Source organism: Peromyscus eremicus, chromosome 2, assembly GCF_949786415.1.
Source record: "Peromyscus eremicus chromosome 2, PerEre_H2_v1, whole genome shotgun sequence".
NCBI lineage: Eukaryota > Metazoa > Chordata > Mammalia > Rodentia > Cricetidae > Peromyscus > Peromyscus eremicus.
Window position 1 is genome coordinate 150,572,580 of NC_081417.1, and position 14,705 is coordinate 150,587,284.

The 14,705-nt window shown below is 46.8% G+C and overlaps 1 protein-coding gene across 7 annotated transcripts in view; it reads left to right on the top strand.

The window, feature by feature from the left end:
• Window positions 1–14,705, top strand: part of Ubr4 (ubiquitin protein ligase E3 component n-recognin 4) — a 121,876-nt gene that overhangs the window by 28,455 nt on the left and 78,716 nt on the right. For all 7 annotated transcript variants that reach the window (XM_059255297.1, XM_059255302.1, XM_059255299.1 and 4 more), the window contains exons 19-34: window positions 879–1,161; window positions 1,707–1,842; window positions 2,048–2,127; window positions 2,894–3,022; window positions 3,848–4,030; window positions 4,171–4,293; window positions 4,382–4,611; window positions 6,422–6,543; window positions 7,421–7,518; window positions 8,688–8,845; window positions 9,533–9,742; window positions 11,147–11,248; window positions 11,546–11,646; window positions 11,870–12,068; window positions 13,512–13,700; window positions 14,253–14,316. In XM_059255297.1, the coding sequence (XP_059111280.1) occupies window positions 879–1,161; window positions 1,707–1,842; window positions 2,048–2,127; window positions 2,894–3,022; window positions 3,848–4,030; window positions 4,171–4,293; window positions 4,382–4,611; window positions 6,422–6,543; window positions 7,421–7,518; window positions 8,688–8,845; window positions 9,533–9,742; window positions 11,147–11,248; window positions 11,546–11,646; window positions 11,870–12,068; window positions 13,512–13,700; window positions 14,253–14,316 (2,407 nt within the window). The remainder of the gene's footprint in view (window positions 1–878; window positions 1,162–1,706; window positions 1,843–2,047; window positions 2,128–2,893; window positions 3,023–3,847; window positions 4,031–4,170; window positions 4,294–4,381; window positions 4,612–6,421; window positions 6,544–7,420; window positions 7,519–8,687; window positions 8,846–9,532; window positions 9,743–11,146; window positions 11,249–11,545; window positions 11,647–11,869; window positions 12,069–13,511; window positions 13,701–14,252; window positions 14,317–14,705) is intronic.

Genomic DNA, 14,705 nt, shown 5'->3' on the forward strand with positions numbered 1-14,705 from the left:
ATTTTAAAGAACTTTTTTCCTTGGGGGAAGCTCAGCTTAATCACCTAAATCCTCCTTAGATGAACCTGTTTTTTGCCATCTTTTGTTTACATGGTTAGGCTTCAAAGCAGTTTGTTTTCCTAAAAGGCTTTGCTATTCTATCCCCCAGCCCAGGATCAAATAGCTGTAATGTTGGATTTGCAAGATCATAGCCCTCTTTGAATGCCAGAGGCCCACTATGTTCTTCGTGGCAGAGTTTTGCAAGAAGGCTTCTGGGAGCTGGAGATGAAGGAAGGACACTGTATTAAAATACAGATCTTGGGCTGGAGAGATGGCTCAGAGGTTAAGAGCACTGACTGCTCTTCCAGAGGTCCTGAGTTCAATTTCCAGCAACCACATGGTGGCTCACAACCATCTGTAATGAGATCTGGCATGCAGTCATACATGCTGTATACATAATAATAAAAAAAAAATACAGATCTCTTTCCTAAAAGCCAAAGAACATGCAGACAGTTGGCTGTGCTCATTCCTTCTTGTATAAAGGCTATTTTGACAAGTTCTCAAATATTATAATAGTCCATTCCCCACAGCCCCTCTGCCTCCCCACCTCCTGCCTGGCTCTGAACTCTGTGGGTGTGTGCATGTGCGCACAGTCAGTCACATGTGCCACACCATTCTTGTAGAGGTCAAAGGACAACTTGTAGAGTTGGTTCTCTCTTACCATATGAGACCTGGGGTTGGAACAAGGTGTGGCAGTCTTGGTGGCAAGCGTCTTGACCCCTCTGGGACACATTGCCTGCCCACGTCTGGCTTTTTGGCTTCTCTGCATTGGGTTTTCTCTTCTTTAGCTTGTTCTCCTTCCAGCACTGGGTGACATGCTCCCCTTTTCTCTATGCCAGGTTTTTGTCTACAATGAAGCAGAACGCACTGCAGGGGGTGGTGCCCAGTGAGACGGAGGACCTGAATGTTGAGCACCTGCAGCTGCTGCTCCTCATCTTCCACAGCTTCTCTGAGAAGGGCCGCCGGGCCATCTTCACCATGCTGGTGCAGAACATCCAGGAGCTGAGTGTGAACATGGAGGTGCAGATGCGCTCCGTGCCGCTAACCCTGGCACGCCTCCTTTTGATCTTCGACTACCTGCTTCATCAGTACTCCAAAGCCCCCATGTATCTGTTTGAGCAGGTGAAGACCCACACCATCTCCTTGCTCTCATTCTGAGAGCTCCATTCTTTGTAGGCAGTAATGTTTTATTTGTGGTTATGAAGGCTTTATGGGTAGGGCTAGCTAAGTCTTTAGGATTAGACTTTCTGTTTACTTGATGGGTTTGTTGATTGATGGGTGGCCTCTTGTTCACTCATGAATGTTCTTTTTCATCCCCTCTGCTTACTTGTGTAGCCACAGTGCCGTCAGCTTTGGCCCTACATGTGTATTAGTGCCCGAGGAAGGGTCCCACAGTAAATGCTAGAGTTGTAGCCTTTTGTGAAGACACAAAAGAGGATGAGAGGGTGGGTAAGAGGTGCTCTGCTCAACAGTTTTTAAACTAATTCGTGGAGCATCCTTCCCCATGATGCACTATCAAAAATTATTTTCAAAAGAAATCAGAATAATCTTCAAAGTTTCATTTTCATTTGATGCTAACAAGTGTTGGTATTACTAGATCTGTTATCTCTGGTGTGAAAAGCAGATGGTGACTGTATATCCTTAACTCGAGTGTCTGTGTTTCAAAGGTGCAGCACAACCTGCTGAGCCCCCCTTTCGGGTGGGCAAGTGGATCCCAAGACAGCAGCCGCCGCCGGGCCAACACTCCTCTGTATCATGGGTTCAAGGAAGTAGAAGAAAACTGGTCCAAACATTTTTCATCAGGTCAGAAAGAAGGTTGTCAGCAAGAGGGTGATGACTGCTGGTCCTTGTTGGTGGCATTAAATCTATAGCTCAGTGACTCCTGGAGGAGCTTTGGTCCGGGCCTCAGTCTCCCCCTTGAGGGTGGTCCATCACCTGCTGGTTCAGAAAAGTTGTAGAAATTGACTTTTACATGCTTCACACTGTTAACAAGCTCATCATTTTCCAGATGCAGCCCCACAACCCAGGTTCTACTGTGTCCTGTCCCCAGAGGCCTCTGAGGAGGATTTGCACCGACTCGATTCTATGGTACTGGGATTTTCTTTTTTCTTTCTCTCTGTCCTTTTTTTAAATTTTTTTTCTTATTCTCCTTCTGGAATTTTCTCTTTTTTTTTTTTTCTTTATTTCTTACTATTCTTCTGGAATTTTTTTCTTTTCTTTTTCTGCCTTTTTTCTTTATTTCTTCTCCTCCTCCTTTTAAAGAGTTAGAATCTTTTCTTATGCTCTTAAGCTGGCTTTAAAAACCTGAGGGAGGCCGAGCAGTCATTCTGTATCAGCTTCCTGAGTAGCTGGGGTTATAAGGTCTGCCCTGTCCTGCTCTGCCCTGCATAAGATTTTAAAGCCTTTTTTACCTGTGGGTCAGATGCTCCCTGTCCCCCACACTGAGCACTCTCCACTCCTCACACGTTAGCATTTGAGTGTCTAAAAGGAAAACATCAGAAATTTAACGCAGTGGTTGCCTCACTCTCTTCATTGTAGAGCCTGCAGCTGTGTGCTTGTGTTAGTACACAGACTTAAGTGTGAGGCCGCAGAACTGGCACTCTGCTGTGAGGAGGAGCTGATGGGATGTTTTCACAGTCAGGAGACTAAGTGATGATGTAGGTCCAGGAGGAGAAAATGTTCCAGTATTCAGATGTCTTCTTTTCCCCTTCCTTTTCCTAAGACAGGGTCTCACTGTGCAGCCCACTGGTCTGGAACTCACAGAGATCCCCCTGCCTCATACCCCTGAATGCTGGAATCAAAGGTGTGCAAAACCACCTCGACCTAAATTGTTTTTGGTCTTTCTTGGTATTAGGCATGTGAAGTTCTTTTCTCCAAGCTCGTCAAGTACGATGAGCTTTACACCTCGCTGACAGGCCTGCTTGCAGCTGGTTCTCAGCTGGACACAGTCAGGAGGAAGGAAAATAAGAACGGGACAGCCCTGGTAAGACTGGACCCTGGGAGGGGCTGGACGTGTGTGTGATGATCAGTCCTTTCAACCTAAAGTTAGTCCCCTTCTGGGCATGAACTCTTCATTCAACGTTTGTTTTCAAAACGGACTGTTTCTGCAGCATTTCTACGTAGTTTGAGTGGTTCTGTCAGCTGTAATTTTATGTTTTCATTAATGTTGAGAGAAATGTGACTGGGGTTGGTGGCTGCCCAAGTGTCGACAGCGTGTGGGTTTCTAGACACCTTAAAACAGGTCTGGGCCAGGCGGTGGTGGCGCACGCCTTTGATCCCAGCACTTGGGAGGCAGAGCCAGGCGGATCTCTGTGAGTCCGAGACCAGCCTGGTCTACAGAGCAAGATCCAGGACAGGCACCAAAACTACACAGAGAAACCCTGTCTCGAAAAAGCAAACAGAAACAAACAAAAAAAAAAAAAACAGGTCTGAACAGTTCCATGCTGTTTACTAAAGGGCTGGCTGCTGACTATGCTCCTGCCCAGCTCCCATCTTCCCCCTTGGTTAGATGGTAAAGTACTGGGGAACCAGAGCTGTCTGAGAGTATCCTGGTAGCTTCTCAGTGTACAGAACAGAGCAGAGTGTCATAGTATATCTGCCTGTTAGGCTTACTTAGTGTTTGTGTGCTGAGATGCTCTGGGGGCTCTCAGTTCATACTAGGCACACGTTTCTGTGTGCTGAGATACTTTGGGGGCTCAGCTCACAATGGCACACCATTCTGCTTGAAAGGCTATCTTTTGGAACAGTTGTTACATTAGGGAGATTTTGAGCATGCCACATGCTTCCATTGCTCCGTTCACCTCCTCAGGAGGCCTGCGCCCTGCAATATTACTTCTTGATACTCTGGAGGATCTTAGGAATTTTGCCACCTTCAAAGACTTACATGAACCAGCTGGCCATGAACTTACCTGAGATGAGTGAATGTGACATCTTACACACTCTGCGATGGTCATCCCGCCTCCGGATCAGCTCCTATGTCAACTGGATAAAGGTGCCACAGGGGAGGGAGCTCAGTGCTGTGAGGGAGCTTCACAGGCGACTTGCTTCCCACCATGGGGGCTTTTAAAGTTAATGAAAGCTTTTAGATTTCTAGGTTATTTTCCTAAACACTCTTTCTTGCTGTCCAAATAGGATCATCTTATCAAACAGGGCATGAAGCCCGAGCATGCTGGCTCTCTCATAGAACTGACCTCCACTAAGTGTAGCTCAGTAAAGTACGATGTTGAGATTGTAGAGGAGTACTTTGCCCGACAGGTATGCTATTGTTCTAATCCTAATGACAGAACTAGGCTCTGCCACAGCCTTCGGCCACAACTAATTAATATTCTGGGTGCTTTTAAAGATCTCATCATTCTGCTCCATCGACTGCACCACCGTCCTGCAGCTTCATGAGATCCCTAGTCTGCAGTCCATCTACACCCTGGATGCTGCTATCTCAAAGGTCCAGGTCTCTCTGGATGAGCACTTTTCTAAGATGGCTGCGGAGACTGATCCTCACAAGTCATCTGAGATCACCAAGAACCTCCTTCCAGCTACGCTGCAACTCATTGACACCTATGCCTCGTTCACTAGGTGCAGAGACTAGCACTCACTCAGAGAGGTCCCTGGGGTCTGAGCCTGCACCCTCCTTGTGTGTCAGCCTTGCTTTCCCCCGTGGTGCAGAGTGTAAAGGGGGGGCCAAGAGGAAAGTCCCGGGACGGTGAATTTTTATAATCCATCAAAGACTTCTAGCAGTGTAGTTTCAGGGTACAGAGGATAGGCGTTTTTCTGAGTGCCACCGTTCCAGTTCTCAGTGGGAATGAAGCCCTCCCAGGGCTTCTAGTCTGTGGTACCCAGATGTAGGAGCAGTTACTAACTCTGCTTTCAAACAGTCTCACTCTGGGTTACTCCCGAGCTTGTGGCAGTCTTCCTATCTCACCTCCTAGATGCTGGGCTTACAGGCCTGAGGCAAATATTCCTTACTGGGTTGGAGGGTGTTCCAAAACCTTTCTTTTTCTTTAGCAAACCCTATAAACTACATGTTCTATAGAATTTGCTCAACAAATATTGTTTAAAAGGTTTAAAATTTATTTTCAGTATATACAAGTTGGAGATCACCCGCAAATTGAGACTTCTAGTTTTTCTTAAATTAGAACTGGGAGATTCTGTTCTCAGTACTGGAAGTGAAAAGAAGGAACAGCCAGGCATGGTGAACTGTGCCTGTAATCCTAGCACTTAGGAGGCAGAAGCAGGGCTAGTTGACTCAGCTGCATGAGACCCCGACTTCACTTCTTCACCCCTGTAAAGTGACAGTGAGCAAGTGTGAGTGAGCTGGCAAAACTGTCCTCTACACAACAGTTATGGGGTTGAGTGGAGGAGTGGCTTCTTGCAGCAGATCAGCCTGCTCATCTTAAGTTCCTTGCCTATCTGGTCCCTGGGATCTTATTGTCAGTCCCTTTCTGTTGTGATTGTTTGCAGACAGGGACCTGGATTGGTGTAACTGAAGTCATCTTGTCTGTTAGTGTGAATACCTTGCAGACTGAGGGCTCTAGCTGGAGGCAGTTATACTGAAGAAACACAAGGCATACCTAGTAACAAATACCCTGCTGTGTGCCAGGCTCTGTTCTTGATGCTGATGTGATACAGTGGCCAACTGCAAAGCATGGGCCTGCCCTCTGCAGAACCTAGGCTTTGCTCTGCCTGCTGGGCCAGTGCTTTCCAAAACTGAGCTCCTGTGGGTTTTCCTTGGCAAATAAGTTGGGAAATGTTAGGTAAATTAAAGCTGAATAGGTTTTGTTTTTGTTGCTGATTTTATTTATTTATTTATTTGGTTGGTTGGTTGATTTTTCAAAACAGCGTTTCTTTGTTTTTGTTGCTGATTCACTCATTCATTCATTCATTCATTCATTCATTCATTTGTTTGGTTTTTCAAGACAGGGTTTCTCTGTGTAGCTCTGGCTGTCCTGGAACTCACTTATAGACCAGTCTAGCCTCAAACTCACAGAGATCTACCTGCCTCTGCCTCCCGAGTGCTGGAATTAAAAGTGTGCACCACCACCACGCTTATTTTTTAAAATATTTTCTCAGAGTGTAGATATGTGTGTGCATATGTGTATGTATATGTATATATATATATATATAGTTGGTCTTCAAAGATGGGGGAAGGAGGGTAGGAGTGTTCAGTGCCCTTCAGATTTGTTCTTCATGGACTCATGTTTTGGGAGCTTTTCTGAGGGTGGGCTATTCTTTGGGAAACACTTCCCCATGAAGGGACTGGTACTGTCACCTGTCCTTACGTAGATTGGGAACTGAGATGCTGGTTCCTGAGTGTCTCTGAGGTTCGTTTCTCCTGATCGTGGTAGGACACGATTCCTCTAGCCTCTCCTTCCACTTTTCTTTTCAGAGCCTATTTGCTTCAGAACCTTAATGAAGAGGGGTCCACCGAGAAGCCCTCCCAGGAGAAGCTGCATGGCTTTGCAGCTGTCTTGGCTATTGGCTCTAGCAGGTGCAAGGCAAACACGCTGGGTAAGTGAGCATGCGTGATTTACTGGCCTTTCCCACTTTCTGGGCCGCCTTGAGTGTCAGGCATTTCCCTAGGCGTATCTGGGTGGATCTTCCCAATAACTCCGTCAAGTGGAGTTCTTCCAGTTTGCTTACTGAGGTTTAGGAGAAGTTCATTTGCCATGACTCCTACGCAAACAGTGAAGCCAGTATCTAAACCAAGACCAGCTTGTTCCTGAGGACAAGGCTGTTTGCTTTTACTGTGCTCCTCTGTGGCGTTCTTTGGCTTGCAGAGCTTAGTAACAGGACCTGATGTCTGCATCAGGCCTACAGTCTCTCTCCTGGTCTAGGAATGATCTGGCAAAAAATAGGGCAGAAAATCAGAGCTCTTGAGCAGGATTGGAGTTCAGTTCAAAAATTCCCCTTTACAATTTACAACTGTCTGTGTGCCCCCAGTGTCACATTTAAATACTCTTAATTTTTGGAGTCTTACTTAGTACTGCTTCAGTGAATGCTGTTCGTGTGGATTCATGATCCCTGCCCTCAGGATTTGTCAGGGTGGGGAGTCGGGGTTCAAAGCAACACTTCCTCTGAGACTGGGGCTGGGGGCAGCAGATTTGGTGGTGATTGGAGCCTGACTTGCTGAGATGCTTCCCCTCTTTTGTTTTCAGTTGTCATCTTTACTGTGGAGATTAGAAAGTGACTGATTGGAAGGGAAAGCCTTACCATTGCGATTGTTAGCTGCTGAGTAATTAGCTGCTTCTTGGACATAGTACAGCTGCTGAAATAGCCATGCAAGCTGTCTTAGTAATGGCTCTGACAGTGGGGCTGTTTGAAATACTGTCATTCCTTCTTTCCTGTGATGATTGCTCTGATTGCTTATCTTTACTGTCGCCTCCAGGTCCAACGCTGGTGCAGAATTTACCGTCATCAGTGCAGACTGTCTGTGAGTCCTGGAATAATATCAACACCAATGAGTTTCCCAACATCGGATCCTGGGTGAGTCCCTCTGGGTTGCAGGGCTATTACCGAGCACTAAACCACTCTGTGTGTCCTTATTCTTTGGGCTTCAGTTGGCTACTGGGAGATGATCTCTTTCCTATAGCTGAATGAATAGTAGTGTGTTTGATTACCCAAGTGTTCTCATGCCTAGCAGTTCTCTTTGCCTAGCAGTTCGTGTTACCAGAACACAGACCACTATATTTCTTTGAGCCATGGCTGTACCACCTGTTAAATTCTGGTTAAGTATGACGTGCTGTCATGTGTTGTGCTTCATGAGCTCTCAGTTGTTGACTGTTCTTTTGCCTGTGTCAGGTGCTACTCTGCCGTGAGTTGATGTAGGCAGAGTTTCTCTGTGTCTCGGCAGCTCCCAAATAACCAGTCAGAGACTTCTTATTAATTATAAATGCTCTGCCAATAGCTCAGGCTTGTTACTAGCTAACTCTTACATTTTAAATTAACCCATATTTCTTATCTGCTCTCTGTCATGTGGCGGTACCTTTTTTCAACACAGTACGCTCCTCTTGCTTCCCTCTGCGTCTGCTCGTGACTCCCAAGTCTGCCCTTCTTCCCAGCCTTCTCTCTGCCCACAAAATCCTGCCTTTCTATTGACCAATCAGCTTTTTATTAACGATGAGAGTTATACATATTTACAGTGTATAAAGATTGTTCTACATCAAGTTGATGCAGCAGATCTTAGGCTTTCTAGGTTGTTGGTTGCTGTGGCATTCTCCTTGTGTCTGTGCTGCTTAGACTACCTCTGCAGACAGTTATTCTTTCTTTAAAGTTCTGTGGAGGAGCAAAGTATGATTTATCTTCCTGTCTTGGCTTCCCAACTGTGGCCTTAGGACAATTGTGGTCTTAGTAATGGAGACGAGCTGTCTTGCCAAATCCAGACCCTTCCTAGTTATTCCAGACAAGCAGTAGTTTTACTGTTACATGCTCCTAACAATTGGAGGGAGTATTGGGTGTTTGCTGTGTTTAACTGTTAACCTTGTTCTAAATACAATTTATCTGCCTCCTCTCCTCAGCTCAGTGTCCTCAGAAGGAATGACAGTGGAGGACACTGTTTGCAGACATAGTGAGGCCTTACCTTAGGGTAGATTTCTTTTGTAAATTTTGTCCAGGGTAAATGATGTGCTCATTACTCCTAATTCTCTTCCTTTCAGCGCAATGCATTTGCCAATGACACCATCCCATCTGAGAGTTACATCAGTGCTGTTCAGGCTGCTCACCTGGGGACTCTTTGTGGCCAGAGTCTGCCCTTGGCAGCTTCCCTGAAACATACCCTCCTCTCCCTGGTCAGGTTGACTGGAGATCTGATTGTGTGAGTACTAGAGCCTGGAGCCCAGACTCACCCCCACCCCAAACGTGTCCATGATGTGCTGCTGTGTTGTGGCTGAAGGGGACTACAGTGCAGTTGAGGCGATGGCGACATTACTCTAGAGTGTTGCTAGAACCAAGGAGTAGGGCAGGGCAGGCCACCAGAGGGCCAGTTTGTCTTCCCGTCCTTAGGTCACAGGAGAAACATACATTGCATTGCCTTCAGAGTGGTCCAGATTCCTGACTGCTCTTCTACTGTAGTCAAGGAGGGATTGCTATTGCTGGTTTTAGTTTCTTTTATGCTTACTACACAAATATATCTTATTAATTTGCTATTTTAATAAACATTTTGTTTTGTTTTTTTGAGACAGGGTTTCTCTGTGTAACCCTGGCTGTCCTGGAACTCATTTTATAGACCAGGCTGTCCTCGAACTCAAGAGTTCCTCTGCCTCCTGAGTGTTGGCATTAAAGGCATGTGCCACCACTGCCTGAGTAAATGAATTTTTTAATATGGAAATGTATTTTGCTTCTGACAGTGAAGAAGAATATGAAGTGGTGTTGCTATACACACATAAGAAACAGCTATCAAGGAGGGACGAGACTAAACTAGACGCTCTCCCCAGTTGGCTAGCCCCAGCCTTGCAGCATTTCAGGACATGTTCCTAATTTGCTTCCACCTCCATGGCTCCAGGTGGTCGGATGAGATGAACCCAGCACAGGTCATCCGGACCCTGCTACCCCTTCTCTTGGAGTCGAGCACAGAGAGTGTTGCTGAGATCAGCAGTAACTCCCTGGAGCGCATCTTGGGACCTTCGGAGTCTGATGAGTTCCTGGCTCGTGTGTATGAGAAGCTGATCACTGGGTGTTACAACATTCTGGCCAACCATGCAGATCCCAACAGGTGAGCAGTTGAAAGAGAGCTGCTGCAGCTGTTGGTGGGAGGTACCACTCCTGCCCCCGTGCCATGTTGGTCACAGACACCTCCTTGGTTCTTCGCTTCTGGGCGTTTTGCTCTCATGTGGAAGTGTGTGAAGAGGTACTGAAATCTTCTGCAATGACTGACTTTTAGTAATAACTGTTGAGAGAGTGGAATGTTAAATGTTCTAGGTAATTGAAGAGATGAGACTAGGTGTGGTGAGATATACAGAGGCACCAGGGAGGTTTCTTCTCGTGTTGTGTGACTGTCTGTCTGAAGTGGATGATGGTCTGGGGAAAGGAAGTCTTTGACCTGTGTCTTTAGGCTGTGCTGTGGGGATGCGCTATGTCCCCAGGAACTGTGTGGGAAAGGCTGAAGCAGTAGCACTTCCGACCTCCTCAGTGCTGAGGACTTGGGTTTTCTTCAAGGACCTTCCTCTTGTTCCTTTCCCTTCCCTGATTCTCATTTGCTCCTCTCCTGCTGTGTAGCCAGGTTGCTTTGCACTTGGCTTCCTCTTGCCTCAGCCTCTAGAGTACTGGCATTACCAGTGTGTATTTTCTGCATGTGTGTATATGCTTCTCCACATGTATGTGAGTGTGGGTATGGGTGAGGCCCAAGGCTCACCCTGGGAGTCTTACATGCTCATTCTCCACTGTATTCCATCTTAGTGAGACAGGATCTCAACTGAACCCTGGGCTCAGGGTTTCAGCAAGGTCACTCCTGGGAATCCTGTCTCTGCCTCCAAGGCATCTGTGTGGGTGTTGGGGATCTGCACTCTGGCCTTGACTCTGTGTGGCAAGTAGTTCACGTACTGAGCCTTCCTTAGCCCTTCTTTTTGTTTGTAGACATGAGGAACTTGAGGTGAGTTAGCCCTCCAGAAGTGACTCATGCAGACTCTCTCCCTCCTCTGAAAACAGTCATGGGTTGATTGTAGCTCACTCCTAGCTCCAGATACCTTTCCTCTTTTGATTTTTACTTGTACTTTTCATTTTATGAGACTAGGTCTGTCACTGGAATTCAGACTGGCCTGGAACTTGTGATATTCCACTTTTGCCTCCCAAGTGCTGGGATTGCAAGCATGTGAACCTACACCTGGCTTATCTCTCTTCTTTATTTTCCCAGGAAAGAAAGTAGTAAAATAGAATTGAGGTCTTGCTGTTCTTGGATTAAACATTTATTGAACACCTAGTGTTTATGCTAAACTTGGACAAAACAAAACTAGATGTTTGCCTCAAAGTCTAGTCATCATGTTCTTCAGAGTTAGTTGGGAGGGCTCTGAACTGTGGTCTCCCTCCTCAGTGGGCTGGGTGAGTCCATCCACTGAACTGTGGTCTTACTCCTCAGTGGGCTGGATGAGTCCATCCACTGAACTGTGGTCTTACTCTTCAGTGGGCTGGATGAGTCCATCCTGGAGGAATGTTTGCAGTATCTGGAAAAGCAGCTGGAGAGCAACCAGGCCCGGAAAGCCATGGAGGAGTTCTTCTCTGATGGGTAAGCACTGTCTCCCTTAACTCAGTGTTCAAGGCCTCCTGAAAGCAGGGCCTATATGTACCAACTCAGCTGTCCTCAGGAACCACAGAAGGCCTGCTTGGGTGTCTGCCTCCTGGGGAGGACTTGGGTACTGACCACCTCCTTGAATTTGTTGATGAGGGCCAATATTCCTTGCACACCTTGTGTGGTTGACTCACAAGTGACCATTTTCCCCCAGGGAATGAGACTGAAGCAGAAACAGGTTCTTTTTATGTGAGGCTTAACGTGGGTCTCTCATTATCCCCTCACGCCTTGCAGTGGGGAACTTGTGCAGATCATGATGGCCACAGCCAATGAGGACCTCTCTGCTAAATTCTGTAACCGAGTCTTGAAATTCTTCACCAAACTCTTCCAGCTGAGTGAGTGACAGCTTTTGGTAATCTTCTTATGGGAACTTTGATGTCTGGCTAATACTGTGCCGGGCTTCTGCCTGAATTTAGCCACAGCATGACAGTGCTAACAAGTGTAGAGAATCCTTCAGAGAAAGTTGGGAAAGGTGCTGAAACTCTTGAGGCCTTTCCTCCTCCTTCTCCTGGCTCTGTTTGCCTTCCTCACTGATGGAAGCCTCTTGTCTTGTTTTAGCTGAGAAGAGCCCTAACCCAAGCCTCCTTCATCTCTGCGGCTCTCTTGCCCAGCTGGCCTGCGTGGAGCCAGTGCGTCTGCAGGCCTGGCTCACCCGCATGACAACATCGCCCCCAAAGGACTCTGACCAGCTGGAGGTCATTCAGGAGAACCGGCAGCTGCTGCAGTTGCTGACCACATACATCGTCCGGGAAAACAGGTAGGAGTGTGTGTGTGCTGCCTGGAGAACGTAGAACTCTGCAGTACAGCTGGAGCTTGCCTTCCCTTTGGGCATTTCACATCTCTTCTGCCCGACTCCAGGAATCGAGCATCCTTCTTGAGTTTTCTTATGGAGAAACTCTTGGACTGACCTAGTCTGTCAATTGCAACCTCAGTAGATGGTTTGTGCTCTAGTAGTTCAGGTCCAGTTTTAAGATTGATGTGTTTAAGCCGGGCGGTGGTGGCGCACGCCTTTAATCCCAGCACTCGGGAGGCAGAGCCAGGCAGATCTCTGTGAGTTCGAGGCCAGCCTGGTCTCCAAAGCGAGTTCCAGGAAAGGCGCAAAGCTACACAGAGAAACCCTGTCTCGAAAAACCAAAAAAAAAAAAAAAAAAAGATTGATGTGTTTATTTATATATTTAATTATTTATTTATTTAACCCCCCTCCCCCCCAAGACAAGATTTCTCTGTGTAGCTTTGGTGCCTGTCCTGGAGCTTGCTCTGTAGACTAGGCTGGCCTTGAACTCACAGAGATCTGCCTGGCTCTGCCTCCCAAGTGCTGGGATTAAAGGCATGCGCCACTGCCGTCTGGCCTTAATACTTACTTTATAACATTAAGTAGATTTTAGTCATTAAATTTGTACTTTGATGGTTTCATGCCTGTTTATATGCTTTCTGATCACTCTCCCCTACACACCCCTTAAAATACTCATTAGTTCATTCATTTATTTTTAAAGATTTATTTATTTATTATGTATACAGAAGAGGGCGCCAGATCTCATTACAGATGGTTGTGAGCCACCATGTGGGTGCTGGGAATTGAACTCATGACCTCCGGAAGAGCAGTCGGTGTTCTTAACCTCTGAGCCATCCCTCCAGCCCTCATTTTTTTTTAGACATGGTCTCTTTAACCTGGCTGTCCTGGGACTTACTATGTAGACTAAACTGGCCTTGAACTCACAGAGATCTATTTTTCTGCCTCTTAAAAAGATTTTTTTAATATTTTATTTTTGTGCGAGTGTGAATGAGTATGTTTTCCTACGTGATATCTGTTTATCACTTTTGTGCTTGTTGCCTGTGAGAGCCAGAAGAGGGCTCTGGGGCCCCTAGAACAAGAGTGACAGGTGGTCATGAGCTGCCATGTGGGTGCTGGCAATCAAACCCAGGTCATCCGGGATAGTAACCAGTGCTCTAACTGCTGAGCCATCTGTCCAGTGGGTAACCCCCACCCTCCAGCTTCCCTCCAGCTTCTCATTCCTGTGACCTGCCCCTACAAATCCCTTTCACACATTCATGACTTTCTGTTTTGTGACCCACTAAGTTTACCTAGGTGTTTACCTCTGCGTGACTGGACGTTTTGAACTCTCCATTGTTATCCAATGTTTAATTGCTCTTAAAAATGAAAGACTACACTTAGAATACTAATTCTTTTTCTCTTCACCAGCCAAGTTGGAGAAGGTGTGTGCGCTGTGCTTCTGGGCACCCTGACCCCCATGGCAACAGAGATGCTGGCAAATGGTGATGGGACTGGCTTCCCCGAACTCATGGTTGTGATGGCCACTCTGGCCAGTGCCGGACAAGGCGCTGGCCACCTTCAGCTTCACAATGCTGCTGTGGACTGGCTGGGCAGATGGTAAGAGGGACTTGCCTGTATAACTGTTCTGTACTCAGAGGAGAGATGGGGAGTTGCAGGTTATTTCCTTTTATAGTTCAGAGTTATTATAAAGTAAACCTAAAATTTCTTCCTTTCTGAATGTTAAGATCAACTAGGGTGTTCATTTCAGACTACTTGCATACCTATTTGAGCATGTGAATACACATACACACACACACACACCCCTCCCTACCTTTGAGACTGGGTCTCACTATGTAACCTAGGCAGTCTCAGATTCAAAATCCTGTTTGAGCTTCCCGTGTACTGAGATAATAGGCACATATACCATGCCTTGCTGTCTTCATTGTTTTTGGTGGAGTTTCCTGCTTAGGCACAAGAGAAGTCCTGGGGAAACAATACTGAATACACTGATGGTCCTAAGACCAGGCAAGGCCAAGCTGTGTTTGCCGTGCTACTGGAACAGACTCCTTTGCTTGACAGTATCTCAGCTTGATTGGAGGCTTGTGAGGTGCGTCCTTCCATTGGTGCCTTGGATAACTGTATGTCCTTTCTCTTTTTCCTTTGGGACAGCAAGAAATACCTGTCACAGAAGAATGTGGTTGAGAAACTGAATGCCAATGTAATGCATGGAAAGGTAAGGAAAGTGGGGAATGCTGAGGGCAGGGAGCCAGGGAAGAGGCTTCTTTGGTCAGATAAAAGTCTCTCCCTTGTATAGCTCTTGTGTGTCCTGGCCTGCACAAGGCACGGCTGAGAACCTCAGTGACCCATTTGACCGGGTAAAGTGTACCTGCTGACTGCATGCTTTCGGGCCTCTTGCAGGTCTCAGGAAGTGATTCTCTGATAAGGACTCAGCAGAGTCCTTCTAAGCACAGGGACTTCTTGCTACCTGAGATGTTCCTGTGTTGCTGCCTTGAGTTGGTGTTCTGGGGGTGAGGGGTGGCATCCTCAGCCCTAGTCCAGATCCTGCAGCTGATCAGTGTGCCTGCAGAGCTCTGGCTGTGCAGAGGGGCTTGAGGACGACAG